General features: G+C 44.7%; 1 protein-coding gene across 4 annotated transcripts in view; it reads left to right on the top strand.

Moving 5' to 3' along the window:
• unc5cb (unc-5 netrin receptor Cb) overlaps window positions 1-17,383 on the top strand; it is a 123,598-nt gene that overhangs the window by 101,323 nt on the left and 4,892 nt on the right. For 2 of the 4 annotated variants that reach the window (XM_049738053.1, XM_068652694.1), the window contains 7 exons: window positions 1,898-2,001; window positions 7,734-7,914; window positions 9,082-9,249; window positions 9,768-9,932; window positions 12,293-12,349; window positions 15,103-15,294; window positions 15,773-16,129. In XM_049738053.1, the coding sequence (XP_049594010.1) occupies window positions 1,898-2,001; window positions 7,734-7,914; window positions 9,082-9,249; window positions 9,768-9,932; window positions 12,293-12,349; window positions 15,103-15,294; window positions 15,773-16,129 (1,224 nt within the window). The remainder of the gene's footprint in view (window positions 1-1,897; window positions 2,002-7,733; window positions 7,915-9,081; window positions 9,250-9,767; window positions 9,933-12,292; window positions 12,350-15,102; window positions 15,295-15,772; window positions 16,130-17,383) is intronic. The other 2 variants (XM_049738054.1, XM_049738055.1) reach the window with 2 other exon arrangements.

The following is a 17,383-nucleotide window of genomic DNA, read 5'->3' as shown; positions in this document are numbered from 1 at the left end:
CAGCTCTGTCTACTCGCTGCCACACTTTTTCCTTCTGTTTCCATCGCTGTTCTTCCACAACGGAGAGAGTCGGATCCACGGCCGTCGGTCCCCCACTGAGCCATCCCCTGCTGCTCCGCCTCCTATAATCACCCATGATGAGCAGCCTGCCAGCGCTAACCTATCCCTCAAATCACAATGGACCCCCTCTTCCCCTCCCATTAGCTCCCGCTGAATGGATTAGCTCCTCGACTGGGCTCGCTCCCGGGATGGGCATCTTTTCACAGCCAGACTCAATCCCGTTAGTATAATGGGAAAAATGGGCTTGTTTTGCTCTCCTCCTTCCATCGTCTGAACATCGACACTTGAATCAGATTGGGAGTCGCAGCCAACGCTGGCGCGCTAAGAGCTTGTTGTGCTTGGAGACGCGCAAAAATGAAAGCGGTCTTAGCGTGCGCGTGTCTTTTTGGAGGACGAATAAATGCAGAAATTCCATGTGATGGCCTTCTCTCCACCCTCCCTGTCCTCCATTCAAGAGATTGCAATAAGTGTATTTTCACATGGAGCAGATGAAACAAATGACTCAAATGAATCAGTGCCTTTGAAAAGAAAGGAAAATTATTGGGTGGAATTGTTTGGGTTTGATGAACAAAACAAAATGTTTCACAGCTCCTAAGAGTACTTGGAGAGGACAAAAAAAAAAAACATTCAAACTAGCCAATAAATGCTCCCTAAGGCACCATATTGTGTAATGACTAAACTTGTCCAACAGCTTTTTCACGGCTCACAGTTGACTCGAGTGTTGTGAGAAGCAAGTGACTAAAACGTGGAATTCCAAATCTCTTTTGCATGTGTGAATGGGCAAAAAAAAGCAAAAAAGTTGAAGAATAAAAACCTGATTTTAAAAGATTCAATCGGCCGGTCGAGTAATCAGTCAGTGCCCTTGTAAAGACCAGCAATAAAATTCAGTGAAAAGTCTTATTTCATATTTTTGATTGGGAGTGAACTGTCGGAAAATAAAAACTGCACTTAAATAACGATTGACTTATATTTTGCACATATATTTTACCCAAATAAATTCCAAATTAAATGCATACGTACGTATTATATTTCGTTGTTAGCTACAACTGAACTGTACTCACTACTTAGCAAATGTACCCTACTGGATTCAAAAAATAGGCCACTGTATTATTATGCACTTTGAATACCCAATTGAGTAATTCTTTTATGTCCCACTAGGGGGAGCCCACACATTGATGTTGCTATTCATACCACACATTAGCGATCACTGATGTAAGACTCTTCTTGTAATGTATGAAGTTTATTGTGAATTTTTCAAGACTTTATACTTTTAAAAAAATATGCCACAATGGAAACATAAGAAACATGTTAGAGCATATGCAGTTTTTTTTCTCAAGTGTATCACAGTGTAGCTAAACACTTCATTCTCTTCTCTTCTTCTTTCATAATTCAATTCCCAGAAGCAGAGAGCAAAAAAAGCGTCTATCGACTTGAACTCACAAAACCCTATTAATGCAAATTTTTGGATTCACCTTTTTTCCACTTTTATTTTCTCTTTTCACACCTCCTCATCTCCTTGCCTTTCTTGCACTTTCCTTTTCTCCCTGTTCCTCTCCATTAGTTACACTATAGTCTTAAATATGCCCCGTCGGTCGGAAATGACTGCCACGTCGACCATTTTAGTACTTAACTTACTTTTACATTCCTTCCCTGAAGACGGACAGTCGATATTTCTGGGTTTGTTTTATTTTATTATAAAGAAAAACACGAATGTTACATTTTATGACTTGCAGCTGCACCATGTGTACAACTTAACGGCCTGGTGAAATAAAGGCTTTGATTTATTCCAAATAATAACATAAAATGTGATTTATTTTTTTATTTTTGTGTATCGCAGACTTAAGGAAGACTTTTGACCAAGAACCGCTGGGGAAGGAAGTGTCACTGGAACAGGAAGTGTTGCTCCAGTGTCGCCCACCTGAAGGCATCCCAATGGCTGAGGTAAGATATGGGCCATAATATTATTGCTATCCTTTATTTTGATTCTTTTTTTTTTTTTTGATTCAATGTATGGACATTCTTTTTCCACCACCGCTTACTATTTCGTCTGTTTGGTTAACACAGCTAATAAAATTTGAGAGGTGGGGAGGGGGGAAGGAAAAGAAAATGAGAATAAAACCAGCTGTGTGTAACTTCCTACAGTAGAACATTATAAAAGTGCATTTGAAAAGGCTCACTTGAGATTGCAGGAACATAAATAGAGGATGAAAGAGTAGATTGATGTGGGGCGGTGGAGGGGCCACTCGAGTGTGCGGGTGTTTTGTGGTTGAGGGGTGTCGGAATGAACTCTGTCAAGGCTTGTGATTGACCTGGAAACGCCGAGTTAACCGAGTGGAACTGCACAACATTTATCCGCGCTCAAAGTGCTGACAGGCTAAATGGACCAAAGTTTGAGGCGCTGCTCGACAGAGTGTCCTTAAACAATCCGTACGAACAGCCGTGAAGCGTCTGAGGCGGTTTCCCCGAGTTTTACGGATTTGCACTACGCGGCGATTAAGGGCACAGCAGGGTGCTACTCGAACTCAAATGGATGATAATGATTGGTCAGCCAAGGAGATGAAGGGCTTGACGCTAAATTAGCCATTTTGCCGACACGTGTTGATATTTCATTCTTTGAAGGCGACATTGATCCATTTATTTGCCGTAATGCCTGTCTTCAATTTCCTCATCAAAGAGCTGAAGGCAATCCAAGTTGACTTTTGGCACATTAGCATTAAGCTAGCAGGCGTTCATTTGATAAAATTATGTAGCGTGGTTGATTTTTGTGCTTAAATTTACTTTAAAATGATTAGTTCTCTTTGTTCTAGGTGTATGATTCATACAAGTCAACTTTTATTGGTAGTTCCTGAATATTGTGGAGTAAACATTTGACTTCTATTGCTGTTACAAGTGCTGTCCCTTCGCGCTTGCCGTACTGCCCTGGCAACTGACTAAAATCCACTATAGTCCACAGCAGTTAGCTTTTTATTTGCTTTTTTTTTTTTTTTTTTACAGATGTGCCTAATAAACAACTTGAACAAAGACAGAAGTACCAGTTCTAAATATATGCGTTATCACGGTGCCTAAAGTATCAGAGCGCATCAACTATTGGCGGATACCCAGCGGGCGATGTTGGGGTTATCAACAAGCATGCGTTTCTTGGCTTGTCTTTCTAGTTTAGCATGTACAGCAAATTCTTTAATGACTCCCCATGACCTCATGTCTTAAAAAAAAGGCAAAGATTCCATTGCATCATGTCTTTTTCCATCCATGAACTCAAACAGCTGGACACAAGAGAACGTTGTATTGAGCGGCGAAAAAAAACAGATGTTCAACTTCTTAGGTTTCTTCTGAATCTCGAGAAATACGTTACAGACGCTGCGACGGAAAGACCTGTCATATTTCACCCGTCGGCAAAGAAAAAACGCGGCATGGAGAAGATGAGATGTCTCGAGCCGGTGCGGTCGCTTGGCTGGCTCCGCGGCCGCCTGCGGTTGAAGCCATAAAAACCTAAACACTCGTAACAATTTTCTTATTAAATCGCGCTGACTGCATACGATTGACTTTGTTGGACTTACTTCTGTAGCGTTCCGATATCATTTGTAGTTGCTTCAAAAATGCTCGTTGCTTACGTTCGTAGCGACGACGTGGTTTCTGTTCTGAGAATTTAGTCGATTTTTTTTTTTTCTACATAAAGTCACGAACTGTCTCGCTGGCTGCCTTCCTTCCATAGCTGATTTTGAAATCCGGTGCTGGTAACACCGTGGTGGAAAAAATGTAAGCGAGACCCCTAAAACGGATTCACATCAACCTCGTTGAAATGAATTAAAGGCGATTTAACCAAAGTTCTCTTCCTCTGTAATGTGGGACCAAAAGATGAAAAGCCAACACGTCACGCAGAACCTTATTCTTTGAGCTCCTCGCCGAGACTCTTTCATTGAAATCTTAAGAGGCTCCTCGTGAGTAACTCCTTTCATACGTGACAATGTGCGGTGGCCTCACAAAACAATCTGCTCACTAGAAGAATGTGCTTTCATTCTTCCTTTTCTTCCACCGCGTCAGATCCGAGAGAAAGACGAGGGTTCAGAGGTGAAGGTGCCGCTCGGAGATGCCTCTGCGCCCGGTTACTATGGGTTCCCCGATGTGAATTCTCGCTCATTCGGGGTCCTGCGGCGTTATCGTGGGGAAAGGCGGCCCTTGCCAAGATTAAGTCCGATGGCATTGCTGAGTAGAAAGAGAATTCTTTAACCAAACTGACATCCAGCAGATGCTGGTGACTAAATGAAAATTTCAGGACAATAAATTTCACGACAATAAAGGGTTGCGATTCTCGACAGAGATCCATTTTGTGCCTCTAAGGCCTCCCCTCATTGGACAGCCGAGGTATGTCACCTAAGTGAGTTCTTGGCGTCGACAGCCGTGACTGTCAAGAAAAACACGGCTCGAGGAACTCGTAAAAGGCGACGTGTGTGTTCATTAAAGTGAGCCCCGGAGAGTCGCCGTGTCACCAGGCCACTTTGAAGCCTATGCGCCAGTCGAGTCGCTATTGACCTCCAGGCGCTCGCTTGTCACTCACGACAAGCTTTTCTTGGCAAATGGTTGCGGTTGACTCTTAAAGTCCTCGCTAAATCGTTACGCTGCCTTTCGAAACAGGAGGCGAGAACGCTACTAAAAGCAAACGCTGCTTTGTTTATGTTTCCAAATAAAGCAGAGGAAAAAAAAATGTTTCTGTTTCTCCCGGCAATCTGGAACACTCGGGAAGGTGAATTGCTTTGTGCCAGGTGCTTGCTTTTTTTTTTTCCCCCAATTTAACATGGAAATGAGGTTTTAATGAGCAAATTTTCCTTCTTTTTTTTTTTTAAGCCAAATGCTTTCCTAATCACCCCAAAATGTGTTGGAGGGTGTTTTTGAACTTGTAAGTCGGTGTGCTTATTTATATCCTCGCCGCTCCTCAAATGACATCCACGCTTTAATGTGACTCTTCAAGCAGCCCCCACAGAAAAAAAAAAAAAAGCTCTGCATCCGTAATGCACATTAGCATGCCAACATATCGTTGTTGCTTAATGTAATACAGCCGACCATCGCTGCTTAAAAGGTACCGCAATGCCCCCGCAAATGATTAAGGCCAGACATAGCCACCTCCACTTTCAATCACTGTTGAATAAATAGTAAGAAAATAAACACGAAGCGTACATTCATACTCGAACTTTCGACGGCTAAAAATCACAGCGAGTCACTAAAACCACAAATTGCGTTAGCCAATTAGCAGCCGGTGAACACTCAACTGTCATTTGCTGACACCCACATCACTCACCAAGTCAGGCCCCGCCTTTTAATGACATAAACAAACATGACACAGCATGACAAAAATAATATCTGTATGCAAAAACACTTTTTTAACTTATTATGATAATATATAGAATACTGAATTCTCAATCAAAATTTGAAGCTTTGACTTGAACAAGCATCTCTCCTGTGTTGTTAATATTAATGTTAATGTCTTTTATTATTTTTTTTTTACTACAGGTGTGTTATTTAAGGTGCCGCCGGGCAGATATATACAGCGAGAGTCTCAAATCCCCCCCACCCCCCCTCCCCCTAATTCTATTTCTAGCAGAACACTGATGAGTAATGAATGGCTTCGTCTCACCCGGGCTCTTAACAAGTCAGTCGAATGTATACCGTGTGATCCATACATTGTATTTGGCTAATTAGAGATGCGTTGGCATGCAACATTCCACGCCGCGGTCGGTGCCACATAGGCCCCCGCAATTAAAAAAAAAAAAAAAAGGTCACTAAAGCAGACAGCGAAATTGTTCCATCCACCCTGTGAAGCTACTTTTGATTATTGCCGGAGAGCAAAAGTTGTCTTTGTGAGACAGCCTTGATCATCACAGCTGACCTTCTACTGGATCTGTTTCCTCAAGCACTTTATTTGCCATGAGGGGGCCGATTCACATTGAATGATCACGTCTTCCTCCTCCGCCATATTGTACAGCGACTTGTTTTTCTTCACTTGGTCCAGTCCGCTCGGTTATGAGTAGTTTCCTCGCGTTTGATTCTCCGTCTGTGACTTGCCGACATTTCACAGTTTTGCCCCGGTTCATGTAAAATGTGCCAATTACCTCTTCCGGAAGTTGCACTGCCAATCAGGAGCTAATGAGGGGGTTTGAGGAGCGGGGGGTGCGATCTGCGGAGAAATGTGATGTCGAGTCGGGCTTACCTTCTCATCTCTGCTTTTATTAATGAGTCCTAATTATAGTCGGGTGTAAAAAAAAAAAATGTGAGGACTGCACCGTTACTTTCTTTTTCTCACTCTACCACTGGCTGTCCCTCTGCCCCCCCCCCCCCAACCCCCCACCGACATCTTCCCCAACAGCAGCACATCTAGACTGAAAAGCTCTTTTGTTCAATTTTTAATTACCCGCCCGTATCAAAGTGCTCTTGACATCCGAACGCGTCGCGTCTGCAGAGGCCGTCGCTGTCATTGGCCAAAAGCAAAATTGGACAAGAAACATTTTTTCAGTCTCGTTGCAGAGAGCGCTGCTCGTCCTTTATTTGTTCCATCAGAGGCACAAAATGGCAATCATAACGTTATTGTTAGTAATCACGCTTTGTTCTCGTTGCACAATGAAGCGCTAAGACTAATGATAACTGAATCTTTGCCAATTTAATGGGAATCTTCGGATGCATTAGGAGTGCCCAGTTCTGATTTCCCACTTGTACCTACGAGTGACCAATTTGGCAAATAGAAAATAATTCCTCAAAAAAAAGGCTTGAGTTGCTGCTCATAGATGAGTCACGATAGCACCAAACCACTACTTTTATATCTTTGGCCTGTCTAATAGGAGCTGCTTCCCTCTGCAGGTGGCGCCAAAGCACTACTTCATATTCGCCTGAGTTGCAACCCCATCTTGTAACATCTGAGCGTTTTTCAGAACGAGAGAAAAGTTTTCCAGACTAGAGTGTCAGAAATTGTATAAGTACAAAATAGCAGTACAAAATCAAAGCCACTATTAGAAAATGATGTGAAAACCGAAGACAAGTCGAACCCGCTTGGGATGTTCCTCCGGCGCCGACTCACAGTCAACTTTTGTGTCGCAATCGGTTAATCTTCTCCTTTGGGAGACGTCGAACAATGCTGCGTCTTTTACAACAATGGCCACAGTGTTTTACCTCGGCACAAATTACAGTGAGCCCTCTCCCTTCATCTCATCTTTTTATAAACATCCTGCTTATCTCGACCTGCCCCGCTTGTTGTCTTATCTCACGAGCGGCGGTTTGGGGGCGCTCCCTGCCGTCGTGGGACGCGACAATGAGCAGGAAGTCGGCATGCCGGGCCCCCTCATGGCTAGACTGCGCTCTTTGAAGATGAGGAAATATTTGGAATCAAAGTGTCTGCAGGGTTCTTTTCCAAATCAGTTTTGTGATTTAAAGCCAAATAAAGATCCCAAACGTTCTCCCCCCCTTTCTGCACGATGAGTTCAATATCAGCATAATTTAGAGAAATGAACTGGTGAGAAAAGGTTAAGAAGCTACTCGGGCTCTTCTAAAAAGGCACAAAAGATGAAATGTTGTCCTTGCGAGGGCGATAACAAAAATCTTTGTCTTGCAAAGGGATTGTGAAGTCTCCAAAGCACAGAAGGGCACTTGACATTTTAAGCAAACGTCCTTTTTTTCCCCCCCGGTCGTAGGTGGAGTGGCTGAAAAACGAGGAGGTGATCGACCCCGCCGACGACAGGAACTTCTACATCACCATCGACCACAATCTGATCATCAAGCAGGCGCGCCTCTCCGACACGGCAAACTACACGTGCGTGGCCAAGAACATCGTGGCCAAGCGACGGAGCACCACTGCCACCGTCATCGTCTACGGTGAGCCGCTACGGTATTTCAAAAAGAAATCCAGATCCCCCCCCCCCCTGCTGTGCTTTCTGGAAGCTGGGATCTCCGCCGCTGTCTCCGTCACCTCGACCAGGCGCGTTTGACGCCGCCAAGCTTCCAACTCTAACGGCCGCTCGGGGCTAGCTGTGTAAATGACACACGACGTGTCCGCTCTTGACTTCCCAGGCGTGTTTTTCCATCAAGAGTTCATCACATGATTTTCGCACTGGGAATTGAGAACCGCACAGCATGCATAAACATAAATATTTCGACAGTATTATGCATCTGTTGTAACACTTGACCTTTGACCCTGATGTCATGAAAGGAATATATTATTCAAATCCACCAAATTGCACCAGTGTGTAGAAACAAGCAAGGCACACATTACTGCCAGCTTGTTTCCCTGCCGATGCACTCGACATCTCGGCGAGGATTCCTTGTCAGCGACGCGGGGAAAGCGCTTTTAATGTCAGCTTATCCTTGATAGGTAAAGTACTGTAATGTCACAACGGCTACGCGTCTCCAAAATGGTTTCATGCTTAATTGTGTCATGTGCAAAAGTACCGCAAAGACAGGAAAGGAGCTTTGTCAAAATAGGTAAAAAAAAAAAAAAAAGGCCAATACAAAGCAGGAATGGAGTAGGCAAGAAAAACATGAGAATAAAGTTCTATTATTACAAGAAGAAAAAAAAAAGTGTACATAAACATAAAGATTCAAACATCTCCTATTTTTTTTATTATTAATCGGCTATCTTAATATTATCCCACCAAATATTTTCTGCCCTGATCGAGCCCTAAAGAAAAAATAAAATGCTCTACGGTTGCAATATTAGAAATGAATCTTGTACATAAATGTTTTCTCTGCCGATGTTCGGTGTGGGAGTTTCAAGGTCTCGGAGCCTTGATGTAAAATGTCAGCGGTTGGTCGGCAGCCACAGTGGCATGTGTTGTCGCTGTGCGCTGGAATTTGCCGGCTGACAAAGACGGATGAGAGAGGAAAGAGAAGCATTAAGTGGAATCGGTGACTGGAAACTAGCCGCTATCTGAACGCCATGTCCTGTTCGGCTGCGTGATGGCCCGAGAGTAAAAAAAAAAAGAAGAGTTCTACATTGTGTTGACATGTTGACATTCTGCTCATGGTATATTTCCCCACCCTTAGTAAATGGCGGCTGGTCGACATGGACCGAGTGGTCAGTGTGCAACAGCCGCTGTGGGCGGGGCTACCAGAAACGCACACGTAGCTGCACCAATCCGGCGCCACTCAACGGTGGCGCCATCTGCGAGGGGCAAGGCATCCAGAAGCTGCCGTGCAATACTCTCTGTCCAGGTAAGGCTTGTACTCAATCAATTATGTGTTCTAGTCGTGAGATGTGATTAGAGTTGCAAAGCGGTGGGAAACTGCTGGTGAATTTCCAGAAAGTTTCCGGTCAATTTCCATGGGAAGCTAAGCAATTCAACTTTACTGAAAAACAACAAAAATTGTGATTTGAATTCAACCAAATAATGTTTATCATAAGAAAGATTGCTAGCTTAATGCTAACCCATAATGTGAAATGTCATAGAAGGGCTAACAAAAGTAGCCCTTCTATGACATTGGGTATTTGAACAAAAATGGTGCAGCAACACATATAGACAGAGCATATGACAATACTACTGTTTTTGTGAGAGCCAATTTTGGCCCCCCACGAGTACTAATGGTCATGAATTCCCATGGAAAGTTACCCACTTTGAAAATGACCCAAATTTTGCAACTTAAGACGTACTTCATCGTCACGTCGGCATAAATCACCCCATGGCCATTCTCACTCGCGCATCACCTCGTGTGTGTTGTCTGTTGTGTGTTAGTGGATGGCCTGTGGACAGAGTGGACTAAGTGGTCCACCTGTGGGACCGAGTGCACCCACTGGAGGAGGAGGGAATGCGGCGCGCCGGCACCCAAAAACGGGGGCAAGGACTGTGAGGGCATGGTGCTGCAGTCCAAGAACTGCACGGACGGCCTGTGCATGCAGAGTGAGTATCTCCAACCACGGCGTCGGCTCATCCGCCATCCCTCGCCAAAATCACACGCTCATTCTGTTTCATTTCACTCACAAAAACACGAGCAGCCATCTTGCTCCAGCTCGTGCTCCTTTGACCTGAGCTGTAAAAAAAAATCTTGCCAACAATTAACAAATTGAAATTTTTAGTGTCACGGCAGCACAAAAGTGTAAATCAACAGTTTAAAATGAGAGGACAGTTTACACTGTGTTCTTACTTTATACGTAATGGCGATTATATGGCGGCAATCACTCAACAAAGAGTCAGCTCTGATTGCTACTTTCATTTTCCAAATATCTGGAAGAAAACCCGAGGCCGCGACATGGCATGAGTTTGACCCGCTCGGCGATTCCGTGTCTCTGGAAGCGAGCAATTATTGCCGGTAATGGCTCTCTCTCGCTTTCACAATCATTTCAAAGTTCACAAACAGCTTCAGGAGTTGAAAGGCTTTTCATAAATGGCATTTTTTTTTTCGCCTCACTCTCTGTATTGGTTTTGTTGTTTTGTTGGGTGGGCGGGTGTGAAAAAACAAGACAGCTTGTTGCGATGCACTCAGAAGCGTTTCCTCGGGCGATGAGTTGTTTAGAGTTATTCTGTCTTTTAGTTGAACAAAAGCCAAGCGGTTGAAACGTTTGCCAAACGTGCCGCCAAGTCTCCCGTGAAATACGGAGTTTGCATTCATGCGTCGAAGTCTTCCCTACGTCTGTGTATTTGTATTTTTTGGGAGGAATGCTCGTTTACTTTTGTCTTATTACATCATCTTCAGTCTTTGTGCCAAGTCGCATTGTCACGGTTGCATGAAAAGAAAGCCATGATGATATAGATTTAGCATCATCCCAAGGATTGATTTTTTTTTTTTTGTTAGAAGCTAAGAGGGTAAAGCCACTTATGTCAATGCTAACGACCATTTCCACTCACATTGCTGAGGAGAAGAAGCCATTATGTGAACGCTCACATTAAGGCAATGGAAGTCGTGGTGGCGCTATCTGAACTCACCTCGGAGCGCTGATTCCTCCCCGCCGTGATGCATGCTGGGAGCGTTCGGACGCCAGTAAATGCGGCTGATCCTATTTTCTGTCTTTGGATCTCATTTCAACACTCTCGTGGCAATTTAGCGCTTGAAACGTGCTGGAGAATCCGATAACGCAAAGACTGTCTGCAAGTCATTTTATTTCAAACAAAGTCAGGCATTTACATGTTGGAGTGGGTATGAAAAGTTTACACAGCCCTGTTTAAATGTTTTTTTTTTTTTTTCTTCTTTGTTAAACCTGCAGTACCTATAGAACACCTATAGGGTGCGCCATCATTTGGCAAAATGTCCAAGAGTGAGTCGCTTTACTTTAATTGAATCTTGGTTTCCGACACAGCTGCTTGTAAGATGCTTGTTTATTTGCTGTGGTTGGCGACCAGTCCAGGAAGTCCGCACACTTTTCCTACCAAAAGTAAGCCAGGATAGGCTGGCCGCAATGTTTGCTGATTACACCAACAAGTGGTCCTCATCTATCAGCTCATTGATTTTTTTCTCTTTTTTTTTTTTTTTTTTGCTGCTGACTGCTCGTCTTGCTGCGGCTCTCTGCCTCGCTGATAGAGATGACATTGTTTGTGTAGTTGTTTATGGAGTGAGATTAAGTTGTGACGTCACCATGCCTGGGAGGAAATCCTCCTCTTCCATCTTTGTTGGCATCAGCTGAGAAATCTTGACTGTGAATTCAATTTGCCCTCAAAGTTTCAAAAAAGTTTAGAATTATCCAGAGATGACCCAAGATGGCGTCAAAGCACTACTTTTCCTTTGGACAAATCTATGGGCTGACCATATGAAGCTCCTCCCCCTCAGTTCAGAATCAGTTGTCAAAACGAGATTTTTATATGAGACACACGGCTTTGGGGTAGGGGCGTGTCAAAATGAATCCAAATCCAAAATCCAGCCAGGATTTCCAGTGCGGTGACACACAGTCGACTTTTTGCTTCTGTGGAATACTGATGACGGTACGGCGTTCCCCCTCACCTGCCTGGCTGCCCGCTTCAGTCCTAACTCTCGTTGAGCTTCTAAGCCGCCTTGATGGATGGCGTCACTCCCTCACCCCAAGCGCTGCGTTCCCTCAGCCGCTCCTCATCGCTCTCCGTGCCCGAGAAGGGAGGGGCCAAATCAAGAAGGATGACTTCCCCTGCGTCATTTTTCCTACTCATGACTTTGTTGCTGTCTCATTTGTTGCGTTTGTTTTTCTGTTGGCTTAAATTTGATTTTCATCATCCCTCTCTCCCGCCATGTTCCAACCCCCCCATCCCCACCCTCTTGACTCTCCCCCGCCCATTCCTTCCCTCTCTTCCTCAAGGTTCCTTATATCAGAAGTCAGCTGAGGCTAAAGGCAAGCTTGATTTGGGAAATACATGTGAGTTCCTGATTTACTATTTTATTTATTCTTTTTACATTTTCATTGCCATGTCTTGTCTTTTCACGCGCATACTCCTCAGAACTAAAAGGTCCATCCACACCATTTTCCCCCCAAAAAAAATGACACCCAATCTAGCTAGTCAGCTAGCTAGCTATGGTATGTGCTACTGTTTTGGTTAGCGATTAAGTTCCAATGGCTCTAGCAATATCACCAATGCACAGAAATAATTCCGATCATATTTCTTTGGTGATTGTCCAAGATTGCAGTTTTTGAGGGAAGCGTTTCGCAGTATCTATTATAGATTTTCAGGCACCTCCTGTTTTATTTATTAGGATGCAGTGGTTATTTCAAAATAAGACAAAATAGATCAGCGGCCCCATCACATCCACTAGAGACGTGAATCAAAAAGCCAATTGCAGCCAAATTATGTTCGTGTTTGTAGATCAATAAGAAGGCTGATAGCGATTTCACGCCGAAAATCGGCAACCCAATAAAAACCTGACCGGGTTGCTGACCCTTCCTTTGTTTGGCCAAGGCTGCTGTTTGTCTTTCTCCAAGTGATGTTTATGCAGCAGAAAAGTCAATATGAAATTGGGCTTTACTAGACTTGGATTTGATTTGTGTGCGAGGAGCAGTGGCTCATTTGCATGGGACGAAACCTGCACTTTAAAACAGGCAAAGAAAATAATTTGTAGCTGTTTTGAATTATGAAACCAAATTTACTAGGCTGCCATTTTCTTTCCCCTCCACAGGAAAATTATTCTTTAAAAAAAATAAAATAAATAAAAAACAGTGGCCTGCCTTTCCCTCGTTGCTTCCCAACAAGCTCGGCAAGCTGTGACTTTATCCAGAAGTGAATTCTCATGTATGCGTCATCGTCATAATAGTAATAATCCCTTTTCATTTCCACTCCTTGTACTTTTTCTGAGCGCTGACAATGGCTCGTGTTCAAAGGGATGTATTCATCTAAGTGATACATTTTAATGTGTACACTTAGCAGGTTGCTGCCTTTATCATCAAAGCACGGACGGAAGATTGTGCCACGGTGGGTGGAGGGGGCGGTGGGAGTTTCGGGGAAAGGGGAATTGGGGGTGTTGGGGAGGGGGGGGGGGGGGGGGGGGCACGTTAAATAACCGCAGGGAAGCTGGAGAAGTGAAATTACATTCTACCGCTTTCATCACTCGGCTCCCCGCTCGGCTGTCGGTTCCCGTCTGTGGCGGCGGAAGGATTAGGATGACGATGTTATCCTGACACTCCAGACTTTGCAGTCTACAAAATAATAATAATTATATTTCCTGTATTTTTCCACCTGACTTAATTGCAGGTTTTAGACATTGTTGTGTTGATGATGCGGCGGTCATGCAGGATTTTATGTCAGAGCCGTTTTCTTGCCCTTTTATCCCCTTTTTGTGCTGGAGACTCTTGACGGAGACACGCGTGGAGTGTCGTTCCCCTTGCAGGCCCATTTAAACGCAGTCTGCCAACTTTTATGGCATCTGCTGCCATCTACTGGCTAACTTGCGAACACCTTAAACTGTCTTACAATTTTTCTACGTGGCTTTTTATTTGCTCATTTAATGGAGATAAATACTATATAATTTGGCAATATCACACTTGAGCGGCTCAGCATATTTGCTGTGACAACAATACAAGCCCCGCTTTCTTGGAGTCTTCCGACGTCACATGTACGCCGCCCGCAGAAAAGAACTACATCTCATTTGTCAACTGAATGACAGTGAAGGACACACACCAAAGAGAGACAAGGCCGTCAGCGGACGTCCATTAAAAAGGTCGGCTCCGTAATGAGTGCCCGTCTCGCTCTGGCGCCCCCGTCATCTTCGCTTGGACCTTCTAATCATGGAGGTTTCGCCAGCTAGAAAGTGGACAGAAATCCAGCGGGGATGAAAGTGGCTGTGAGGAACGCTAGCGACGACATTCCATTTTATCTACGCTGTGTCACAACGGCGACGGCGGCCTCAGAGCCGCGACACCCGCCTGGCAGTTGCGGAGATGAAAACATCCGTATCTCTCCACCCTCAGAAGTTGCCACATGGTTTTTCTCTATGCTGCTCATTAGCACCGGGTCATTGTGTTTGGCTCGGGCCGCCTTAGGCAAGCCATCGTGACCACTGTGCGCTGAGAGTGTTATCACAAAGTGTCCAACCACGACATGGCTGCAGACATTCGAAAGTGTTTGCGTGTGTGTTTTGAATGCTTAATCTGAAAAACTCACATCTTCTGATTTTGTGATGTCAGAAGGCACCCAGCTACTGCCTCTTTGGTTGCCTAGCAACCAGTGAGCATCACCCACCTACCCACAAAAGTGGTCCGGTTTGAATTCCCCATTATGTGCCACAATGTTTTAATATTGTGGCCTTTATCGTGAATTGAATCATCTAATACTGCAAAATGAAAGGAAGAACAACATATTTTGTGTTCATGTTTATTAATATCCGGCTCAATCCTAACCAGGATATTAGTTTGCTTTTAATGGTTTGACGTATTGACGGTTATTAGGGGCACTGACTAAATTAGCTAGACATGTCTCAGGGATTCGGAATGGAATCGGAAGTCGGCCATTTTGTTTTGAAACAACCATTTCTGGCAGATTGCAGTTTTTGCAGGTACCCATACCAGATGGATGATGCTAAATTGTGCTATCCATCACCATCTAAAGTGGGCGGAGCATAGAGTCAACAATTACTTCCTTTTAATGTCTACATCTTCTCTCTCTTTGTCGCCTTCCACAGTGGCCCCCAGCACGGACGACGTGGCTCTCTACGTGGGCATCGTCATCGCCGTGATCATGTGCCTGGTCATCTCCGTGGTGGTGGCGCTCTTTATCTACCGGAAGAACCACCGCGACTTTGACTCGGACATCTTGGACTCGTCCGCCCTCAACGGAGGCTTCCAGCCTGTCAGCATCAAGACGGCGCGGAAAGGTGCGGCCTAAAATATAGCGTCCGACTTTCTCAGCCAAATTCTTTCTTGAAGAAAGTTTTAAGATGACGTAAGGATTTGGTTTGAAGTTTTAACCAAACCTTTGAATTTCAAATGTAGCTGTTAAAACGTTGAAAAGAGTCATCTGTTCATTTGCACACGAGCGAGTGGCGGGCCTGCGTGTCTTCCCGCCCAGACGAGAAACATTCCTCCTTGTACCTGGCAGCTAAGCGGAGCCTTAGCGCTGCCATCTGGCACTCCCGATTCCCAGCTGTGCCTTGAGCTCCTCACACTGAGTAATGTTGTGTTGTGGCAGACTCGACTATACTAATGAGTGAAAAGTGAACGAGCGAAAGCAGGCAGACGGGCAGGCGGCAATCCTGCTGATTGAGGCTTCATTTCCTCCTGGTCCTTTTTGATTCTCGCCACCAAATTAAATGTCATATGGTCTGTTTTGTTCTTTTTGGCTTCTCATTGCAGCCGATCTCCTCACGGCACCCCCTGATCTGACCTCGGCGGCCGCCATGTACCGAGGCCCCGTCTACGCCCTGCACGACGTGGCCGACAAAATCCCCATGACCAATTCGCCCCTGCTGGACCCCCTGCCCAACCTTAAGATTAAAGTGTACAATTCGTCCGGCCTGGTGACGCCGCAGGACGACCTGGGAGGCGAGTTTTCCTCCAAGCTGTCGCCCAAGCTGCCGCACTGCCTGCTGGACAACAGCGACGGCACCATGGGTCGGCGCACGCAGACGCTGTTGCGATCCAGAGACCCCTCCTGCACCGCCGTGGGTTCCTTCAGCTCACAGGGCGGACATCTTATTGTCCCAAACTCAGGTACGGCGCGCAGTCATGTCATATTTGCTCAGCCAATATTTGCCCCGGCCACTTCTGCCAAGGTTTTATGTTCTGAACTATCATCAAATTATGACACATGCTAAAAATTTATTATTGAGCACTAAAAATAAAAAAATTAAAAATAACGTTTTTAAAACCGATGTCAAAAACACATCGAGACAGGCACCTTTTACAACTTTAGTTCATGTAGTTTTTGACGTATGATTTCAACCATGCTAACCTTTGAAATGACCCGCTGTGGCATATGTAAGCGATCAGCATGACTCGCTTCGACTTCACTCGTGACGTTGAGTGATAGCAAAGGTGCGCCGTGTAGAAGTGAAGGATCAGAGGGGCACGCTTGCAGGCGGCTTTTCCTGCCGCTTGCATGTCCTCGCTTCAAACACGGGCTGTCTGTTTTTTTTTTGGTACGGCGACGGTGACAGGCGCAGATAAACGAGCTACGACATTAAAGGATACAGCGTCTCCTCCGGTTTCTCAAAGTTCTCAGCGCTTCGTTTTGATTCCTGCTAAATTGTTCTCAGCTGTGTTTTGGAAAAGTCGTCTTGTCGTGTTACACAAAGGGTGGAAGACTTTGGACTTTGATCAGTTCGCATGCCAAAGTCAAACTGAGGCCCCCGGATCCCCTCAGGGTCCACGAATTATAGCTTTAGGGTCCACAGAATCTATTTTTTCTTCATTTAACTGGCTATGTATTTTGGTTAATGTTGTAATATTACCAGTATTTGGGAGAAAAATATTTTTTTTAATTTTGCGAACTCCTAAATGAAATATTGTGGAGGAGAACTGTGAGTAAGAAAAGAAAATAAGCCTTTGAAAAGTTTCTTGCAATGAGGTCCCAATGGCTGACTTGTGATTACTTTGCCGGCCAGGAAGAGAAGCCAACTTGTCACCCCCCCCCCCCCCTTTTCTTTTTTTTTTTGAAAAGTTCACTTCAAGGACATGAAGAAATCAATGCGCTATCCGACACAGACGTGTGTGTGTTTGTGCGCGCACGAGGGAATCCTTTCAAAGACCTTTTTGACAAGACATCATATGAAATCAATGTGAGATGGAAAAATGTAAATCACCCTGCGAGCAGCAATATGAGAATCGTATGACGAGAGGGAGAGATCATTGATTTTCTAATGAAATGTCACATCCCTTCCACATTCCTATATGGGCAAGTACATCCAAGTAGGATCTTTCTTTTCCATTTTCTTCACATTATTGTCAATTTGTGACTCCCAGGTG

The sequence above is a fragment of the Syngnathus scovelli genome, chromosome 13, assembly GCF_024217435.2.
Source record: "Syngnathus scovelli strain Florida chromosome 13, RoL_Ssco_1.2, whole genome shotgun sequence".
In the NCBI taxonomy this organism is placed as follows: domain Eukaryota; kingdom Metazoa; phylum Chordata; class Actinopteri; order Syngnathiformes; family Syngnathidae; genus Syngnathus; species Syngnathus scovelli.
The sequence above is the reverse complement of the archived record's forward strand: the minus strand, read 5'-3'. Positions and strand labels throughout refer to the sequence as shown.